Genomic DNA, 21,719 nt, shown 5'->3' on the forward strand with positions numbered 1-21,719 from the left:
TAAGTTGTTATTAGCTACTGTATTCTAGTTTATGATTAGGACAGCAAAATATCTCTTTGCAATCAACACTTCGTAAGGAAAAAACCCCCAAAGCTATCGTTATTTATTGTTCTCGTGACCTCAATCACAGCCACAGTCAGGAACCCCGTTAGCTTTGGCACTCCAGCCACCACCTCCCATCAAATGCTTGGCTCAGCTGGGCCCAGAGTTGTAGCGTATTTGCAACAGATGAGATATATAGCACTCATTTCATCAGATGTGAGAGCAGGCCACGACAGATCAAAGGCCTACAAAGGGTTGGCTGCAATGGCCCTCAGTTGCCATTCTTTCTTTAACCAGCAGGGATTTATCCCAGATGCTTCTTCACAGAAATGGAGTGATTTTCAGTCTCTTCTACCTCCCATTCATCCCCTTGCAGCTTGGCAAATAAGCAAACAGTCTCAGAAGTCAGCTTCCTCCCAGTCAACACTAATGAAAAATTTCCATGGTTTCCTGTGATCACCACGACCCTAGAAACAAGGACTCCAAAATCATACAAAATGCAACAGGTCTGCACACAGCTAGAAAATTTAAGCACATCTGTCAATTCCTGGGGCCAATGATGGTTTGGTCGGTTCATCGCCGGGTTCATAAAAGAAACCCAACTGTTTTACCTCAAGTCCTGGAGGCCAATTAAATTAGAATCAGAAGCAAAAGCTGGGACAAGGTAGGAGTGTGTGCACACACATGCTTATTTGTGTTTGTGACAGAGAGGCAAAGAGGAATGGAAATCAGGAACTATATGAAGTGAAATAGGGTGAGAGGAGTGCGTGCTGGAAATGTGATCTCTGCTCATCGAGAAAACACTGGTTCCTGGCTTCCAAGAAAAAAGTTTCTTTCTCAGAGAAAACTAGAAACTGAACAGTCATTTCTCCACAGAATGCTCCAAAAAGCCCCTATGCCCTTCCTACAAACTGAGCCCTCAGCCTCCCAGTACAGTTTCCCAGGCAATAACTGGCAGCAGGAAGACCTGCTGGGATGTAGAGAAGCTCTGACCTAGTGCCAGGGTGCAGGAGTGGTGAGGAACAGCATGGGAACCTGCTCCTGCACTCCTCATAGGTGCTCCTTGACATGGTTTATGGCCCAAAAATCACGGGAGAAAAGCAAAAGGCACAGGTACAATGCCATGGCACCACAAAGATCTCTCTGGGAAGGAGGATGGAGAAAAAAGTCTCTGCTCCCCTGGCACAGGTCCTGTGTCAGGTCTGATGTGCTATGCTCCCCTGCAGGTGTGGACAGCTGTTTTCACTTCTCTGTGCCTCAGGCTCTTGTGCAGAGCCTGAGAGTTGTCATGAGAAAATGAATTGCTTTTTTGCCTGCTTGGTGTCTTCCTGGTTCCCGTAGTGAGCTCTGGTCTGTGCCATGTCAGAGCTGGGAACTCAACGTGCTCAGGTCCTGGTCACCGAGAGGCAGAATTTGATAGGGACAGGGCATTCCCTCCTTTCCTGTCCTGTGACATCAGCCTTAAAATACGAGAACTGACAGCAGTTTTCTAACTCCCTCCACCTACCTTCCTTGCCCCATGTCTCCTGATGCCAGTGTTACCACATATAGTACATGCCTTCCCAGATCTTCTTTGCTGAGGTGTCAGCTGCAGCTCTCTCTTTTGCTAGAACAAATACACAAACCCTCCCATCCTCTTAGCTCTCCCATCCCTAGAGTTCTTCACTAGCTTCTCTCTTGAAATATAGCCACTACACCATACCCACACAAGCAGATACCCTCTTCTCCTCTCCCTAATGTATTCCCGATAAACTCAGATCCCAGTCCCATCCATCACCTCTGGCAGAGAATATCCCACCACACTCCAGGATCCATGGCCCTTTCTCTACCTTGGCCCAGTTTCCACATTCCCTGGACACATACTGGTGCTGCAGAGACCAGGAGAGAAAGCTTGGCAACAGCTGCCATGCCAAGCTCACCATCTCTGACCTGCTGACTGGAGGCAGCGCGCAGCAGAAGTACTCCCTGTGTTAGAGAGGAACCTGTGTTACAGCCCCACGCAAATAGAAGCGGAGCCAGGACAAGGTCTACCTCCAGCCAGGCTGCCTCAGTGCAGCCTAGGTATCACCGGCTGTATTGCCGTTCGGAGATCTTTGATACAGGTGGTTTACTACAGCCTAAACCCAAACAACAACAGGACACAAAACCAAAGCAGTTTCTTCAGAATGGCAAGATGAGAAGTACTGGGAAAGTGCCTGACAGTACTTCAGCAGCAGTGTGCTCCTGTGCCTTAAAGACAAGGACACGCTCAGGCAAGACACAAATATGCACAGCTTTGCAGGATGCCCGGCACAAAGCGAGAGGACTCTGGAGTTGTTTTTTATCCCAACAAGCTGTCATCACAGAACTGATTGTTGGAAGGGACTTCTGGAGATTTAGTTGGGTTGGAAGGGAGCTCTGGAGATCTAGTCCAACGCCCCTGCTAAAGCAGGTTCACCTACATTAGGTTGCAGAGAATTGCATCCAGGCAGGTTTTGAACATCTCCAGAGAAGGAGACTCCACAACCTCTCCGGCAGCCTCTTCACGTGCTCTGTCGCCCTCCAGGTAGAGAAATTCTTCCTCATATTCAGTAGGAACATCTTGTGTTGCAGTTTGTGCCTGTCGCCCCTTGTCCTGTCACTGGGCACCACTGAGAAGAGCCTGGCCCCATCCTCTGGACACCTGCCCTTGAGATATTCGTAGACATTGATATGATCCCCTCTCAGCCTTCTCTTCTGCATGCTAAACAGGCCCAGCTCTCCCAGCCTTCCCTCATCAGCGAGATGCTCCAGTCCCCTCATCATCTTCATAGCCCTCTGGTGGACCCTCCCCAGTATTTCCCTGTCCCTCTTGAACTGGGGAGCCCAGTACTGGACACAGCACTCCAGATGCAGCCTCACTGGAGCAGCGCAGAGGGGGAGGATCACCTCCCTTGACCTGCTGGCCATGCTCCTCCGAACGCACCCCAGGGTTCCATTGCCCTTCTTGGCCACACAGGCACACTGCTGGCCCACGGGCAACTTGCTGCCCACCAGAGCTCCCAGGTCCTTCTCCGCAGAGCTGCCTTCCAGCAGGTCAGCCCCAGGCTGTGCTGGTGCCTGGGGTGATTCCTCTCCAGGTGCAGGACCCTGCACTTGCCTTTGTTGAACTTCATCAGGTTCCTCTTTGCCCTGCTCTCCACCCTGCCCAGCTCTTGCTGAATGGTAGCACAGCCTCCTGGCGTACCAGCCACTCCTCCCAGTTTGGTATCATCTGCAAACTTGCTGGGGGCACCCTCTCTTCCTCCATCCAGGTTATTGACAAATAAGTTAAATAAGTCCGGAGCCAGTACTGACGCCTGGCTATGTCCTACAGGGAAAATAGCTGCCACGGCAGGAAAACATTAAAAGGAGTGTCTGAATGCGAACAGTATGAGAAGGTGTTCAGCCGCGAAAGGGCCACAGTAGGTGAGCAATTGTCCACAGAGGGATGACCAAGATTGTCTGCCATCCACCATGTCTATACAGCTCTTTTCTCTCCTTTCCTGACAAAACCGTAGAGCTTGGATGTATCTCTCTCTCTTGATAAAATTAAGTTGCTCTTCCTGGAGAGTCTGGCCAAAAAACAGGATAATGGCAGCTTATGGAAAGTGTATTTGTGTCTCCTAACAATATCTGAGAAATGGATTAGCTGATTTAGACCAGTTCTTTTCTAAGCAAACAAATTCATCTCTCCAGGCAAGGAGCTCTCACGCAAGCTTTTACTCAGCCTATCATTACCGCCACAGAGGTGTTTAAAGATGAGCAATGAGCTGCACAAAGGCTGAACGGTAGAGCAGGCACAGGCTGCAATCTCAGGCAGCAGATGCAGGTGTCCTCTTTAGGGAGGGCTCCCACATTCCTGGTGCACGTATCTGGGTATCATCCTCTCTTCTTTCACGGTCACTTAGCCAGGGTCAGTGAGGAGCCCTGCTGGTACTTTGCACCTGACGTATGGTGCCACAGATAGAACGTGCCAGCTTTGCAAAATCTGCTCCCCAGCCTCCACTGCTCTGGTGAACTCTCCCTGCCAGCTGGGCCTTTTGCTTTATGTCTCCAGTCTCCTGTATCTCCTGGCCACCGCAGCCTGCAGACATGCTCTGCCAGACCAATTTCAATCAAAGAGGTAAATCAGAAAAGATCTTGGGGCACAAGGGAGACCCGGTGAATGGCAGCGCATGGGAACCTTCCCCACCAGGCAGCAAGCAGAGAAGAGACCAGGGTCCTGCAGACCTAACTGCTACACACTGAGGGAGGAAATTCAGGCCAGCCAAAATTCATGCAACCGCTTTACCATGTAAAAGACTTTTCCCTCCAAAGCTGCATACACCAAATGCAAAAAAATCAGCACTGGGAGTCCTGGGTTGCTCCACAAACATAAGGGTGGTCACAAAGAAGGTTTTAGCTAAGCATTCTTAGCCAACCAGCTGGCCCCTCTGTGCCACAAGGCTTGCAGAGAGGTAGGGCCAACAAGTCCCAGACAAACAGAAGCCATCCTCTTTTCAGCTACATTTGGTAGTACAACCCCATCGTAAGACCCAGTCTTAAACTGCTGTAAGTGCAGTCACAGCCCTCATCTGCCAGGCCCCAGGACCAATAGATGGTAATTGTTAAAACAAATCTGAGGCTTGCTAAGCCTCTGTTGTTACTGTGCTGTGAACCGTGGCCATTTGGGTTTACAGCCATGACAGAGTAAAACCGATTCCTCCTTCAGCCTGTCCTTAGACTGACAACTCTAATTAGCTGTTAGCAGCCCAGGCACCGGGAAGTGGAGTGAGCAATCCTCACGCCGCATCGCTGAGGACAGGGCTACGTGCACAAACACAAGCTCTAAGCAACTTAATCCCAGTCACAATACTGCACGTGGAAAGTACGCTGACAATCAGGAACAAAACTCTCTGCTCTTAACGCGGGGTGCAGCAGGGCTCGATGGAAACGGAGAAATAACATGTATACTTTCAGCTTAGTTACACAAACCTCTGTACAATAAATTGGGGGATAATCTGGGAGGATTTCCCATCAAAGTGGAACCTAACAACCAGGTCAGGCTTTGTTCAGACTTGTGGTTCGAGGTCATGCCCAGGACTGCAAAGGATTTTCTTCTTTTCACTAATGAAGGTCTTCAGGTTTGCAAACACTGAACTTGCAGAAGGCACAGTTTTCCCGTGGCTTTGAATACAGACACACCTCCCCCAGAACATCAGTTCATTCTTGTGCCTCTGATAGTCTAAAATGAACCAGAACATCCCAGAACTCGGGTTAGTAGGAGAGCCCAAGGTTTCCTTGTCTTGGGAGCAAGACCTGTGCCGTGTAGAACAGCAATACTGAAGCATGAATGGAAGGGCAGGAAAGCCTCAGCCACTGCAAGCATAGAAAAATCACTTTCTGCCCCCATGTTAGCTCCTGAACTGCACTCATCACCTTGGAGGAGGGTGTCAGGATGAACTTCACTGATTAAAATAATTTAAAAAATGTAAAACAGTCACTATTAATAAACACACTCAGAAATTAAACCAGCCAAGCCTAAAATTCTTAGCAGATGGCTCCATACTCCAACTCACATGGCCAAGCAGCAAGACCGACAAGCCAGCTCGGTCACAGACATGGGTCAGCTCTGGCCACGTACAGTCTCATTTCTCTTGGACTCCCTTCACTTAGGCAGGGGGAACTTCAGGGAGCACTCAGGAGACAAAAGACCAGTCCTAGCCACGCTGCAGAAACATCGCCGTGCCAAGAGCATGTCTCAAGAGCGTTTTTAACGGAGCAGTTAATATCCAAGCTTATGTTTCAGAGCGGGCAGGGCACCAGCAAAAAGCACTGACATTGAGCTATGGCTTCAACAGTTGATCGAAACAGTTTAATGCATTTCCATTTCCAGTTGCGTGGATCCAGCAATGCTTCTTACTTATTTACAGTATCGCCCACTCCTCTCCTCCCTGCTCTTCTGTTTGCTACACAGATAACAGGGGAAATTGATGCTGACTATTGCCCGCCTGATGTACAGCATTGCCAATAGGTTCAGCAGGATTTTAAAGAGGAATGAGTCAACAGTGTGTGACCAGGAATAACATTTGCCAGTGTGTGAGCTTGAATAGGAAAACGTATCTGTGCCCACCTGAATATTAGTTTAAGTGACAAGGGCAACAGATGCCCCAGCAGGACACGTTCTGGCTGCCTTCCAGGTTAGGGCAGAGCCAGACTTGCTGGTCACCAACCCTATGGCAATGCCTATGTCTACGACGATGCAATGGTTCCTGAAGTCCCGTTAACCATGAAAACTGCCCCTCCAAAGAGAACATCAGTCTACTTTCCTGATTACACATAATATTCACTATGTTTTGAAGATAAAGCACAATAATCCACCTGCCGCTTAATGTGGCAAAACTCTTCCTAAGGGCAATAAATGTAATCCTTTGGAGATAAATCTCAGATGATTGTGGACTATTATTCTGGATCCAGAAGGGGCCAAATTCACAGGCCGTGTTACTCCAGGAAAGGAGATAATCAGGTTGATTCCTTTTCTATTTTTTTTTTCCTGCCAAGATCTCACCTGCTGTGTGAACCAAAGATGAGAAACGGGATCATCTTTCAGGCTTGACTGCCCAAAACAAGGTCAACCCTACGTAAATACCTCCTCTTCCTTCTTCCCTTCTTTCTCTGGGCACTTACAGAGACCAAAACTTCTGCCAAAGACAAAAATGGCACCAGCAAATGTCTGCTTATCCAATCATCAGAACTGGGAGAACTAACAAACATCTCTCAACAAAAGAGAGGGGTGCTCTCCTACCAGGCCTTGGTGGCTATCCAGAGGGAGAACCCATTCAGGTGATTGAGCAAAGGCCTGAAACAGCAAGTAGTGAGTGCTGTGAGGGAGGATATCCCTGTTTGTGGGAAAATACTGGAGTAAGTTTATCAGGGATCAGGTGTGATGAGGAGCACAGGGCTGAGCTGGAATTTGGCTGAGCTGTGCAGTAGTTTATGACATGCCGTTCAGGACTGACAGAACATCAGAGCTGACATGATATCAGTCGAGCAGGATAATGTACTAGGATTGTAATTTACACCACACTGTTATAGGAGGCTATAACGGAGCAAATGTAATATTCACCCTGATACGACAGTAATCTCAAAGGCCAGTTCTAGCAACAGCTAGAGTTTAGAGTCACTACCAATCTTTGTAATTCATGGAAATAATATTTTGACCAGGCTTTTAGGATACATGGCTAATATATTTTTTTTGCAATTTCTTGTTATGTATTTGCTAAATTTGTATCTGGGTAGGATCTTTTTTAGTGATCCACACATACACACTTTCTTTCCTCCTTTCATACACATTGCCTCAAATGACACTTTGTGTTCCAAAACTCAAGAGTGCTGCACATTTTCAAGCCGAGTGTGTCTTACAGCCTTACGCTTTCTCACCTACTCAGGGAGATCCAGTCCTGATTTTAAACCCACCTCTGCAGAGGATTCATTTTTCTGCTAAGATTTTCTTGAGCGAATACCTGGTCCTGAAAAAAGCCTTGACAACAGCATCAGCAATAGCACTGATATTATTAACAACAGCACTCTGCCCTTCCACTGCTATTTTTTTTTCAAGATTTCAAAGTGCTATGTTTATTATGCCCCACAAATCCTTGAAGAGATGGGTCAGTTTTATTCCTGTTTTGAAGATACGGGAAAAGATGACAAGACACTGCCACTCCAAGTGGCAGCCAGATTCCCAGGAGTTCTGACAAGCTCAATCTCTTGCTCTAGCCAGCGTGCAACATTTCTTCATCCCAACCACAAAGCTATAAGGCTGCAAGCACTTTCATGAACTTATTAATCTTCCAAAGCTCTACAGTTCAGACCAAGAAGTCCAGGGAAGAGACCATCCAGCCTGTCAAGACAGCTGATGATAGACAATTACAGTTCATAAGATAAAAGGAGAGAAACTTTCTCTGCTTGCAAAATACAAAAAAATCATAAGACGACCACTTTTTTTTTTTTTTTTTTGACAGCTGACTTGTTTATTTTGTCTTCTTACTCTTTTTCCACTGTTGCAGTGCTGTTGGCAAAGCTATTTCTGGGCTAGTTTGTTACAGTAGAGCACTACATGCATGAGGGTGAGGGGAGAAAAAGAAAAGAGAAACACAGAAACAGGTTCTGACATCTAATCAGATCTGCTGTATTGATTTTGCAACTTTAGCTTTGGAGCAAATCAGAGAAACAACCACATTATCACCCAGAATTTGCTCTTCCCTTGAGTGAGCCAGTTCAAAAGGAGCTCGCACCTGACACATGACCAGGCATGCCTTTGTGTGCACGCACACACACACACACACACGGGCACACCCCACGTAAGCACCTCTCCAGTGGGATGCGTGGGCTGGGGGAGGCGGGGGAAGTGCTCATCACAGAGGCTGCAGGAGCCACACGATCCCTGTTTCCAACAAGATGAGAATTCCAGAGCAAGCCACCAGACTAATGAGCTACCCACACTGGAGAGCAGCGTTTCAATTAACCACAGTGGCCCTTGCTGCAGCACCCACCTCCTTCCAGCTGCATGAACAAGGCGGAGAGGGATAAACAGAGACTGTGTTGTTTGACGGGGTTTTTTTTTTGTGTGGGGGAAAGGGGGGAGCCTATAAAGGGCACAAGGGCAATTCTTGCCCTACTTTCTTGGTTCGTAGTTTGTTTTTCATGCTGATGGAAGGAGTAAATTGTCAGCCCTGAGGCCAAAGCTGCTTGCTCAGACACAGAACAGGCAGCGCCACTGCAAGGTCCCTCCATAGTTCCCAGGCAGAAGACAGCTCAGGTGTACAAATACCCAGTACACACCCAGCTCCAGCTACGGGTACACAGAACTGATGGAAAAGGGAAGAGGGCCATTTGGGTGGGCTGCCACATGGACAATGCCACCATTACTTGGGCAAGATCACGCTAAAACATTGTTTGGCCTTGGGAAGAACTATAGGAAGAGTATGTTGAGTTGCTCTTTACACAGATGTTCATCACATCTTTGCCTTCTTGGTGGTCACATCAAAGGCTCTACCCCAGAACAGACTCTGGCTTGTACCCACCACCTGTCTTGTGTGGGGAGTCATGTCCTCCCTCTCCAGCCCAAGGTTCAGGGCTGTGATCCCCCTCCAGACCACCCAGTAAGCCTGCATCCATCCCTGCCTCGGCACTGCTGCTCCCTCTGCAGGGGCGATGAGGGTCAGCGAGGACCACACAGCTTTCAAACACCATCACAACACTGGGGACACCAGCAGGTCTGATGGTTCTTTGCTCCAGACTGACATTTTGCTGCATCTCCCATCCGTTCTTGGGGTGATCAAGAGTCACTGTCCCTGCCATGTCCCATACGCCTGACCCAGCCTGCCTTCCAAAACAGCTGGAACCAAGACACACCTTTCCACCTCGCTGTCCTGATTCTGGCTGGGATAGAGTTAATTTTCTTCATAGTAGCTAGCATGGGCTATGTTTTGTATTTGTGCTGAAAACAGTGTTGATAATACAGAGGTGTGTTCGCTACTGCTGATCAGGGCTTACACAGCGTCAGGGGCTGTTCCGCTCCTCACACTGCTCCACCAGCGAGCAGGCTGGGAGTGCACAAGAAGCTGGGGGGGACGCAGGCAGGACAGTTGACCCCAACTGGCCAGAGGGACACTACATACCATGTGGCGTCATGCTCAGCATGTAAAGCTGGGGGAAGAAGAAGGAAGGGGGGATGTTTGGAGTTATGGCATTTATCTTCCCAAGTAACCATTACGGGTGATGGAGCCTGGCTTTCCTGGGGATGGCCGAACACCTGCCTGCGACGGGAACTGGTGAATGAATTCCTCCGTTTGCTTTGCCTGCGTGTGTGGCTTTTCCTTTACTTACTAAACTGTCTTTATCTCAACCCACGAGTTTTCTCACTTTTATTCTTCCATTTCTCTCCCCCATCCCACCGGGGGGCGGTGAGCAAGTAGCTGCATAGGGCTGAGCTGCCAGCTGGGGTTAAACCACAACACCTGCTCAAGGGAAGCTTCTCCACACATACTTACCTGCATGGAAACCTGCACACATTTCCCTGTTCCCATCCTGTAATTTAATTCCCACCATGCTCCTGAATGGACAGAGATGACTTTAAAAGGGCATCTTTGAATATATAAAGTGCCTGCAGCACTTTGCATGTCTCTGTTACTGCTGTGCTCCCAGCACTCACATCTGTGAGCAGTGTTCTGGTTGGCTTCAGCCGGGTTATTTGCTCTGGTCTCACTTTTCTTCCCTGGGGAGCAAGCTCGGGAGGAATGGGGCAGCATGTCTAACAAGCACTGCTGCGCTGTATGTGGAGGCTTGTCAGTCACAGCCCAATGCACCCAGGTGCAAATTAACCTGCTCCCTACCCATCCCGCACCTGCCAGATCCACACTGCTCAGAGGACTCTGCAAGAGCTCAGCAATCGCACTAACCCAATGGGATGAGGTCTGCAGGGAGGGTTACTCCTGCAGTCACAGCTCCTTCCAGACCAAGGTGTTTTACCCAGCTGCCTTCCCCCTGTCTGACTCAAAGTCTTCAAGGTGAGAGCACAGACCCCACATGTCAAAATACCCCTCAACAGCACAGGGGCTGAGCAGGCACTCACTTCTCTGAAGGGAAAAACCACTGCAGGGAAAGGATGGAAACAGTCACCCGACATGGACATCAGCAGCACCCCTCCTTCTACGTTCACCTTTGTGCAGAGATGGCACCCTTCAAGCAGGGCTGGGAGCACCACCCATCGCTGAAGTCAGTCCATACACCACATGCTAAGAATTAGCTTTCCGTTACAGCTTTGTTGCATGGAAACTATTTGGGAGTATGCAGTCCCTGTTAGGGTCTGCCTAGCACTGCTTTTCAGGCAAAACGATTCAGGCACATCCAGAAATGACAGTTGGGGCAACTAAATTGAAGAAAGGATTGTGGGGTGGAAATGGTCTAATCAACATTCATTTACCACCTTTGAGTGCTTGACTTTACAAACTTACTAACATACCCTGAAATGTATGTATAATGCACACAAACACACACCTGGTACAGCTGCTGCTCTGCACTCACCCACTGACAGGGAAATGCAAAGTGTTGTACACAAACACACACAACACCTCTCCCTTCCACTTGCAACGTGCTGGCCATGCGTTATCCAGCCTTTAGCCTTGTGTAGCCAGACCAATTAAATATAAACTGTTCAAAGGTCCCTCAAAAGAGATGTGTCTGCTCAGCCCAGTAAGAAAGGTCAACTCTGCCTGAAAGCAGCACTGAGTGTGTCAACCCTGCTTAGCCCACAAGCTTTTGAGTACACAGGCATTCAGACAGGCAGCCCAGTACTGCACAGTTATACTCACACTGCACGTTGAGCTGCACCAGGGCTTCCCGAGGTCTGATGTTAAAGCCATTGTACCTGGCTGTCTGACACTTATAAGTCCCACTCATTTCTCGGCTCACACTCTCCAGGCGCAGCTTCCCATCATACGTCTCCATCGTCATTGTCCCTGAAGGCATGGGAGTTTCTTTATCTACCCGGGACCAGATGATAGGTGGCTTGGGCTTCCCTCGAACCTCGCACTGCAGCTCAGCCCTGGAGCCCTCCCGGACGGTGATGGTAGACTGACCCTTAGGGACACTGATGGTTGGTGGCACTAAAAAGGAGACAAGAAGTAAATTGTTTTACACCAACTTTCCAGCGAACAAGGAACGTTCTTGAGATGCTTGTGTTTGAGTCACACCAACAGCCCTGAACTCCGAAGGTTTCCACTTGACACACTGCAACCCCTATAGGAACATACTGCCCATGTAAGTTATCCTACAGGTAGGTCACAGCTTCTCCAACAATATATCTCAATACTGATGGCAAGCGTCAGCTGTGCTGGGAACTTTCCCCTAGCTCTCAGCCTCTGGTTGCAAATTGCTGCCCAGCAGCAGGGCTAACAATGAGGAACACAAAGGCAAAAGCCTCTTTGATCCATTTCTCTATTTCTGGTCAGTGAAGTTCTCAAGTGGAACTGCAGCCTTTTGGCCAAGAAAGAGAAGTCATATCTACCAAGGTATCCAGCCCCCTTATTCAGGTCAGACCAAAACGAAGACTTACAGGATTAGTGCCTGCAGATTGCATCTCCAGCCTTATCAGACGTCCAGGATCCCTGTTTGCTCATAAACCACAGCAAGGAGCCAGCTGTGTTAAGCGTCTCTGCTTACTTTACATTTGAGATTCACAGTGCACTGGTTATCTCTGGCTCACTTAAGTGAGAGATGGGTCCCAGCAAAGATCACTTCTGGTATTCCTGCCAGGGTGGGAAGAGCTCACCCAGCAGAACTGCTGCCACGCTGGGGCTAGAGCTGGAGGCATAGTAACACTCAAGAAATATCCAGCTACCAGCTGACGAACAGAATTTTGCTGATAAACATTGCTCAAAAGAAACTCGGTGACAATAGTTAAAGGGTGCAGACGTGCTGGTGGGAAGAGATTTGTTGTTCACATCCCCAACTCCACCAAGAACCAAGGAAGGGGATATTTGTGCTAAAACCTATGTAATACTAACATTTTATTTGTATTAGGCTTCAGTGTTAACAGTTCAACTGAGGTAAATATGGCCACAATAATTTCCTGAAAGCTTCTTTTTCAACCCTTCCTCCTGACAGTAGGGATTGACACTTCCATAACTGCAAGGTCCCTGTACTTGGTTTCCATTTGTATCAAAGTTTAGACCTACAGAGGCTGTAACAAGCTGGTCCAACCAATGTTAGCTCAATTGAACTCCAGCAAAGGGGAGTGTGCTACAGTAATTGTAACATGTTACAGACCACAGCTGCTTTAGGAGCAAATTTAGGATGGCTCCAGCCTAATCTCCCCCTGCAGTGACCTCCCTATGCAACAGGGAGGCCACATTTTCAATTTGCAGGTCTCCTGTGGGCTGGGGAATCTCATCACACCCTGCCCCACACAGTGCGAAGGGACGACAGCACTCTTGGTGCTCAACTGGCAGCTGCTTACCTGGCAAGAGGCAATTTTCTCCATGGGGAAAAGCTGTAAATTGCATTTGAAGATTATTTTTTTTAATTAAAGCTATCTCCTCAGAGCTTCTCAGTGGAGGCAGCCACCTTAGCGAGCTCAAGTTTAGCTCAGTGGGGAAACATGGAGCCACTGCGGCTTGCCCTCCTGCTCTGATTCTGTGATCTGGGGAAATCCCACTGGGTTTTTATGTGGGAACCAAATGTTGGAGGTGGCTCATTGCTTTTCATGAGAGTTGCTACACACTGGACAGCCTCGGCTGCTGCATGGAGAGCTGCTCCACCAGGAATGGCTGTTTTCAGTCCCTGAGTCACAAAGCGGTCCTGCTGGCCCAGGCTGCCAAAGAGAAGCTTCAAAATGCCCCAGGCTGCCCCCCTGCCCCTCCCCATCAGCAGCACCCACGTGAGCATGTGGGCTTGCTCTCCACTGGACAGGCCAGAACATGGGGCAGCCTGCCACCACAGACAGCTCCTTTAAGGCAGCAACCCGCTGGTGCTTAGGCCAACACCTGCACCAACAAGACACTGCCCAGCCCTTTGGTGGGATCATCCAGGGTCTTCCCACCCTTTGCAGCCTCCTGCCCTTGCAGTCTTAAACACAATTGTACTCTGCCATCTAGTGATCTTGGGCAAAGAAGATTGCTCCTGCTGGCAGCAGCCACACAACGTCAAGAGAGCTGTGTTTGCACCAGGACCAGAGGGTTCCCCCAGTTTTCTTCCCTGCTGCTACAACAGGGTCGGTGTCTGCTGGCACAGAGGGGGCACTGCTTTCCGGGACTGCAAGCAGAAGAGAAGCCACTCTTCAGTGTTTAGTGGGACCATAGCATGGTCAGGGCTTGATCTCCAGGCTGCTAATGAGCACTTTCTGCTGGGAGACAGGGGCTTCAAAAAGAATTAAAAGCAGGTGCAGCACTTTCTGCTGGGGGGCTGAAGTGAGCAACATCCGGAATCCAGACTGGGACCAGCCTGGCCAGTGGATCCAGCACAACCAAGGACTGAGAAGAAACTTTCTGTGAAGGCTGAGGACAAAATCTGTGGGCAGCTGGCTCCCCCCAGGAGTCCTCACCAGATTACCAGCCCAATACTGCTTTGTGCTGTACCCTCAAGGTCCTGGAAAGGCAGCAAGACTACATCGATGTAATGAAGAGCAGAGCTGGATACAGCACTTCCCCAGAAACAGAAAGGCAGCCCTGAGACCCTGGATTTCAGTCCCTAAGGTGACTGACAAACACTCTTATGGATTAGTCCTGTCCTCACCAAGCCATGGGGTGAAGCTTTGACCCTGATTTTAAAGAGGGGAGGCATTTAAAACACTTTGACTCCAAGAGAGTGCTCAAGACAGATTGCAGTTGCAATCTGGTAAACATTAAAGCTCTTCGCAGGATTTGCTCTGACAGATGATACCAATCTCCCGGCCACAGCTCTGAAAAAAGGAACATTCCTCATAAACAATGCCAAAGAGAGAAAAGAGCAGCCTGCTTTCTCTTTTACTCTTTTCTAAGCAAAGGGATGTTTGAAATTTGGTGAAATAACCGCTCCCTCTTTCTTCCTTCACAATTTGGAGGCTTCTCTGAAAAACCACACTCTAAACCTGTCCCTGTAGCGTTGACTGGACTGCACTCTGAACTTTTCATAGGGAAAAAACATGAAGGAAAATCTGCTTGGTGCATAACACATCTGGCAGAGAAGCTGTAACTATCACTCGTCTCCAGTCTCACCCAAACACTTGCCTGAGGGTGTGAGTCTCTTCCCCATTGAGATTCAAGACACTCAGGTGAGGTCCCTCAAAAAAGTCAGAGGCATGAGGGTGGGGGACAGTTAGTGATGCCAACCACTCCTGTGTGGTCGCCAGCTGCCACAGAGAGGCTCACCTGTCTCTGAGGAGATGTTCACCTCCACACTGAGGTCAGGAATGGGTGCTCCCTGGAAGGTAGCCACGCACAGGTAAGTGCCGTAGTCACTGAATCTCAGGTCAATAATCTCCAAGCTGCAGGTCACAGGTGGAAGCTCAGGGTCATTCCGGGTGATGAGCAACCGGTCTGAGAACCTGGCTGGTTTCCCGTTCTTGTACCAGGAATAGACAACCTTCTCCTGGGGGACAGCATCTACATGGCATGAGAGCTTCAAGTCCTGCCCTAACTGGATGGTCTCACTCTCTTTGATCACGTCAGGGGTGATTTGGAACGTGGCATTCTTCATGGCTGGAATGAACACAAGTGCAAAACTGGTTAGGGACAGAGCAAAGTGTCTTGCATGGGACAGGACAACAACTCTTTGCTCCTCAGGAAGGCAACATCTCCATGCAAAATCTATCTGAAGACCTCCCCCAGTTATATTACTGCAAAATATCCCCAGGGCCTCACAGGTAGCAGCCTGGGATCATTTTCCAGTCCAGGACAGTACTATAGCCTGGGATGAGGCTGCAAGCGGTGCTAGCACAGCAGTTGGTCTGGGAGCACAGAAGCTTGCATAGGCACTTCTCCAGAATACTAATCACTGCTAAGTATCACATTCACCCTCAGCTGCACAACAGCAGCCAGGAGAAATGCAAATCTAGCCCCTCCACCCTGAAAACCCATGCTCCAAGAAAAAGAGCAACTTACACCGCACCAGCAGGTTCACTGTCTTCTTTGCTGGGTTCCCCACATTGTTGATGGCCGTGCAATTGTAGTAGCCTGAGTCCTCTACACGGATCCTCCAGATGGTGAGGTTGCCTCCTTGCACAAGGCTGTTGGGAGGCATTGGGCCAGGAGAATGAGACCAAACCAACTCTGGCTGTGGGTCACCGCCTGTCAGAGAGCACTGCATAGTGATGTTGTCACCGGGGTTGACCACCAGCGTCTCATTGACAGACAGCTTCAGAGCAGGTGGAGCTGGAAGAGTACAGAGGGACACTTCTGAGCTTGAAAAAGACCCATCAACTTGCCTGTGCACACCTTCAGACTTTCTAAGGTCTGTTCTTGAAGACAGCTGGTTTGAGCAGGGAGAGCTGGAGTGATCTGTGAGTTCATTACAAATACAAGGTTTCCGTGAACCTAAAGCATTACCATGTCTGAGTTTGAGCACTCTGCTCTGTTATGGTTAGGAAACACTGCAGGCAGGACCTCACACTGCCCCAGAACAGAGGTCATGCCTAAAACACTCCACCACTAGTGCTTGGGCTTGGGAAACAAGCTAGGTGTGATATTTTAGCAGTGTTCAGTGCAGGTTCTCTAGGGCTTAAGACTCAGGTTAAAAGAAAAGCCTGATGAACCCCCCTTGCACAGGCAGAAGCAGCAACCAGAGAAAATCTGGCAGCGGAAAACCTGAAACTAGAGGCTTCTTGACTCCTGACGCAAACAACTGCAGCAAGGCAGAAGGGCAATGGAAAGCCACTGCAGCTCTGCATTACCTACCTGCATGCATCCAGCCCACTCCTCTGCAGACACCACATCGCCTTCTGTTCTCCCTGTACTTAACTCCCCTGACTCTAGGCAGGCCCTGCAGAAGCAGCACTGGAGAAAATTCTCAACTGGTAGCTCCTACTAGAGCACCTGTATCTCCCTTGCTGCAACACTATTGTACCAATCACAGTTAATCTGCTTATGCCTTGGACAGGAACAGCACAATACACTGAGCCCTGAGAAAGAAAAAAGGAAAAGAAAAAAACCAACCCAGACAGGAGAACAGGAGATTCACTGTCACAAAGCATGGGAAGTTGCAGCCGTGGATGAAGCCTAGCATCTCAGGACCTGATTCAAAGCATGCTGGGAAGCTCACTGGGATGTCAAGTGTTCTGGATGGTTCTCTCAGTCCCAAGGGAAGAGCACCAGGTGCATGCCCAGTCACAGCCTGCTCCTTCTGCTTGACCACTAGAGCTCCACCCTGATGGAGAGCCGGAGGAGAAAGGACAGGCTCAGAGGATCCTGCTAGAATGCAACAACTGCTTGTGTTTAGGGACAGTTAGGATTAAACCACTCCTCCTGTACAGAGTTGTCATCCCAAGAAGGAGTTTTGGGGAGTTCCACCATGAAAAATGGACCTCATCTATCCCATGATACGCTTCTCCATGTCTCACACCCAACTAGACATCTTTGAGAGGCAAAGCCTTTGCCAGGCAGCTGGCCCTTGCAGCTCAAAGCCTGACACAGAGGACCAGGACCTGTTTGCACTGTAACAGTCCACGAAGAGTAGCTCTGCACTCACTCTTAACCTCCACAAGTGTCAAATACACTTTTCTACAGACCTGAGGGCTACAGACCAGGTCACAGGGGTTGTCTTTCATGCACAACTGAACGGAGACCAATTCAAAATGTCTAGAGAACCTCTCCTTTGAATACTCTAGTACCTGGTTTTGGTTTATTTCTGCACCCTTCTCACTACATCCCCCCTCCAGGAACTAATCAAAAAACCTTCCTTTTTATATTGTCTGTTTCACCCCAGGAAAAGCCTTTTAAAGCCCCTGTCAGCACCATCACCGGCTCCATCCACACAGAGCCGAGAAAGTAGCAGTCACCAGCACAAAGGCGGGGAGTATGTTTTAAGTAACAGCCATAATAATGCAAAATAAGACATTGTTCCATATTCATGAAGCCTGATTTAACAGCATCATTATTTCTGCCTCTTCTCTCCCTGGACCCTGCGTTAATGAGCTGTGCTGGATTTGTGTTGGATCTCTGAATTACAGCCCATACAAACAAGGCAAGGAGGACTGCTCTCTCCGCCGCACCAGCACCATAATTTAGCAGCGCAGCTACTGCCATGCTAGGATATTGCTCTGGTGCAGTGAATTAAACGTCTCTCCCTGGCCACGGTGCATGCTGTTTGTGCCAGGGGTGGCCAGCTGTGCCTAAGGAAGAAGGTGGCTCCTCTGCCACCTGCACGGGCCATTTTGAGGCCAGTGGTTGGAGTCCTTGACTTTCAGGAGGCCACAGCCTGCACTAAGAGCCTTTCACAGGTCTCTTTGCTGGAGTTTTGGAAACAGTATGCAAGGGTTAATGTGCACTAATGAGCAAAGGAAGGATTTGTACATCCTCTCCAAGCTCCAGTCGGTTTCACAAGATGCTAGGAAGACCAAGAATGCAATAGCTTGACTCACTATGGTCAGGCAGGTCACATTCCTGACACTAACAGGCTGTCAGCTGAGTGTAGCTAACACCAAATAGCTGTTGCTGCCCTCTGACATTGAACTGGTCTCAGGTTCACAGGGCACAGACAAACTGACAAATGCAGCATCTTGCCTGGCAATCTCCATCCATCCCTGTCAGAGCCAGAGAAAGGCTGAAACCAGTCTATGGCCAGAGAGATGATGTCAGGGTTGGGGAGCACAAACCAGAGGTCCTGCAAGCTCTGGTTAAGATTTAGGGCTCTTGCAGTGCTCGATGTGCACGTATCAGACCAACAATCATCTTACCCAGTTCTGGGCAAGGCAACACGGGAAAAAAGTGACATGCCGGTGCCAGCACTGCCTCAGCACAGGTTGTGTGTGCATGCAAGAGGGAGGGAGGGCAACCGCAAAGCTGCCACCCGCACAGTTCCAGGCAGCGAGCCCTGTGACCTGCCCCAAAAGGGAGCCTGGCCGTGGGCGCCTGCACGGGCTCCCACTCCCACTCCTGTCAGCAGACAGAGGTTAACAGTCTGCAGACATTGCTATGCAGGAGATGAATCTCATTTATTTGTAACCTGTGGCAATTCCTTTTGTTCTTGGCTCAGGAAACCTGCTGGCGGAGTCTGCTGAGCAGCAAGGGGACCATTAAAAACAAAGAGTCGCTTTCAATTCCCTTTGAAGTCCAATTTGCTGCAGTAAAACTGCAGGAGAATTAACCAGCTGGGCTGCTTAATTTTGCAGAAATTGAGGAAGGGGAAAACGTTGGTCTGACCCTGCTGGAGCAAGTGACGGCAGCCCGGTGCTGAGCTGGTCCTGTGGCTCTGCAGACCCAACCTCCTGCTCCAGAGCCACAGCAGGACAGAGGAGCAGCAGAGGAAACCTCTTTCCCATCAAGGTTGTAGACCAAGAACCCATCCCCTGCTGCATGTGCCAAGCTGCTGACACAGAGCTTGGGAGAAGCACATCTTGCTGGAGACTGCGGGCTGCTCAAAGGCCGCTGCCAGAGGAGCCAAAGTCAGCCAGCTGAGGAACGGCAAACTAAGGCGGAAAAGAAGATTCCCTTGGCCTGACATGACCTGACCCACTAATTGCCCTCAAGGTCTGTAGTATCTGGGTCTATAAATATTTAAGAGATTGATTTCCATGCACCTCGGTGCCCTTTGGGTCCTCCTCAGTTGCAAAGGCAAAGGCATCCCAAGCAAAGCTGCTCAGGATTCCGGGCACAGCCAAGGCTACAGAGGCTGCTAAAACACAAGAGGGAGAGAAAAGACCTATGCAAAACAGGAGAGAATGAAAGATTTTTCTTTAAATATTTTCTCATCTATGCACAATACTACCTACAGAGTAAGTAAGCCAGATAATATATTTCCTGATAAATATACTTGGGTTATTTAACACAACCCCTGCTCACACCCCAATGCCAGTTTCATTTTCACCACCAGCTTTTAATACAATTTTCTAGGAATGCATTTTCCATGACGCCTTTGAGCTTGTAGTGTCAGGCTCCATCGTAACTATGTATAAAAATGCATCTACAACTAAACAACAGGAAAAAAAGAACTAGATGTAGGTGCTACATGGCCCCGGTTCAGAGCCTAGGTAAGTACTGATGAAGTTGGTATAAATTCAGCCATATCGCCGGCTTTTGATCTGGCTACAACCTGAAAATACATTTCCCCCGTTCACTCAGTAAAGGGGCTGAACTGAAATGAAGGGTAGTTTCCCAATGCTTGGGCTGGCAGGGGGGAGTGCACATGATGAGAAATTTGATTTTCTAAGTTTTCAAAGGTAGAAGATCTGTATGAGATCCCTTTCTTCATCTCGAGCACAAGATAAGTTTTTAAAGGGAATATCCCAGCATTCACTACAGTCTCATCCTGAGGGAAATTCAGGCAGTTGTATGAGCAGCTCCAGACACATTCAGAGATCTTACTACATCAAGAATATTTTTTTATGACATTAGCTACTTAGTTCGTTTTCTTAAGCTCATTATTTTTCTTCTTTCTACATGAAATGATGCAACTATTGTTCAGCACCTTGGGCTCAAGTCAGATCAATAAATGTAATTTATACAGTATCAACAATATCCCATCAACAGTTGGCGACATCAAAAGAGTTCTGTTTCCACCACACAAAGATGACACAAGGGATGCAAACTGCATTGTGTTACATTAGAGAGGTGAATATATCAAACAACTACAATGCCTTTCTTTCTGATCATGGAGTACCCCAGGGCTGGAAGCGATTTCCTGACATTTACTTATTATTTGAAAATATTCAACACATGTGGGGGCTTTGTGGGTGGTTTTTTTTGTGGGTCCAGTTTGGTTTGGTTTTAATGGACGGGTTGCAGTCGGGTTCTTGCAAGTACTTGGTACATGATACTCAGTCATCAGTCAGTTACTGCAGGTCAAGCAAGAGGCACCAGACTGATTCTGCTCACAACTGGAGGTGCACCCAAGCACTGCCAGTATGAATAGCAGTGTAAAATTTATTTGTTGGGAAGGCACCGGAGATGTTTGCTTTCCACAAACATCAGCACCAGCAGAGCCCATTAGCTCGGAGGTGCTGAGAGCACAGCCCGGCAAGCCAGGCCAGAGCCACACACGGATGAATTATTTGTAAGAACTGCTGCAGCGTCTGCCCCGCTCTAGACTGTATCAAATCTATTTTTAAAGTCACTTAGAATTATAAATAAATAAAAGTGTCTGGATTAAAAACTACATAGTGCCTCAACACCTACATGTACTCTGTTTTAATGATCTCACGGCAGGCCTGGTTAAAGCACCAGCTATATGCAGAGCTACAAGAAATCAGAGCATCCCTGGCCACAAGACTTCTACACGAAGGATTTGTAATCCTAGCAGCCGTGTACATGAACATGAGGTGCTGCAGGTCCTGGAGAGCATGCTGTGTTATCCTCCTGGAGGGTAAGGGCTGTTGAGCAGGTGAGGGGTTGGAAGGCTGCAGGGACCCTCTGCACCCCCTCTTACCTGTGGTGTTTGTGAGCTGGAAGGTGATGGATTTGTCAGGGATGCTGCAGACGTTGCGGACAGACACCTGGCATGTGTAACTGGCATAATCTTGGGGCCGCAGGTTCTTCAGCTTCAGGACTTTGGTTTCACCCTGGCAGTTGGGAAAAAAGTGGGGAAAAAGGATGTACAAGGTGTACAAAGCACAGATCATCATTGCAAGTCTGTAACCTGTCCTGAATTAGATTACCAGCAGTTTCCATCCAAACCTCAGCAAACTGCACAGACTCCACGCCCCCCTAGCTATATATAAAGGAGACACAAAATGTTTGCTGTGGTAACTCCACCTCCAGGATTTCTCCAAACACCCAGCATCCAACTGACATATAACCTGAAAGCACTGTCAAACAGGTCTAGGCATAATTTCTCATCAACCACCATCAGAATCATCTTGCGGAACTTGAAAAACCTTAAATGTTCCAAAACAGACCCTGAGATCTCACACTGAGATGTTGGTAGGAACCCAAGGGAAGTCACTGGGGTCTCAACATCGCTCAACCAAATTAAATCAGAGTATATACAAGCCTTAATGCTGGCCTAAATAT

General features: G+C 48.6%; 1 protein-coding gene across 2 annotated transcripts in view; it reads right to left on the reverse strand.

Annotated features, from left to right (window-relative positions):
• MDGA1 (MAM domain containing glycosylphosphatidylinositol anchor 1) overlaps positions 1 to 21,719 on the reverse strand; it is a 154,976-nt gene that overhangs the window by 75,327 nt on the left and 57,930 nt on the right. For both annotated transcript variants that reach the window (XM_055816601.1, XM_005238664.3), the window contains exons 5-8: positions 21,136 to 21,268; positions 15,660 to 15,929; positions 14,928 to 15,257; positions 11,394 to 11,687 (exon numbers count right to left, since the gene is read on the reverse strand). In XM_055816601.1, coding sequence (XP_055672576.1) covers positions 11,394 to 11,687; positions 14,928 to 15,257; positions 15,660 to 15,929; positions 21,136 to 21,268 — 1,027 coding nt within the window. The remainder of the gene's footprint in view (positions 1 to 11,393; positions 11,688 to 14,927; positions 15,258 to 15,659; positions 15,930 to 21,135; positions 21,269 to 21,719) is intronic.

Source organism: Falco peregrinus, chromosome 11 (genome assembly GCF_023634155.1).
Source record: "Falco peregrinus isolate bFalPer1 chromosome 11, bFalPer1.pri, whole genome shotgun sequence".
Taxonomy (NCBI): Eukaryota; Metazoa; Chordata; class Aves; order Falconiformes; family Falconidae; genus Falco; species Falco peregrinus.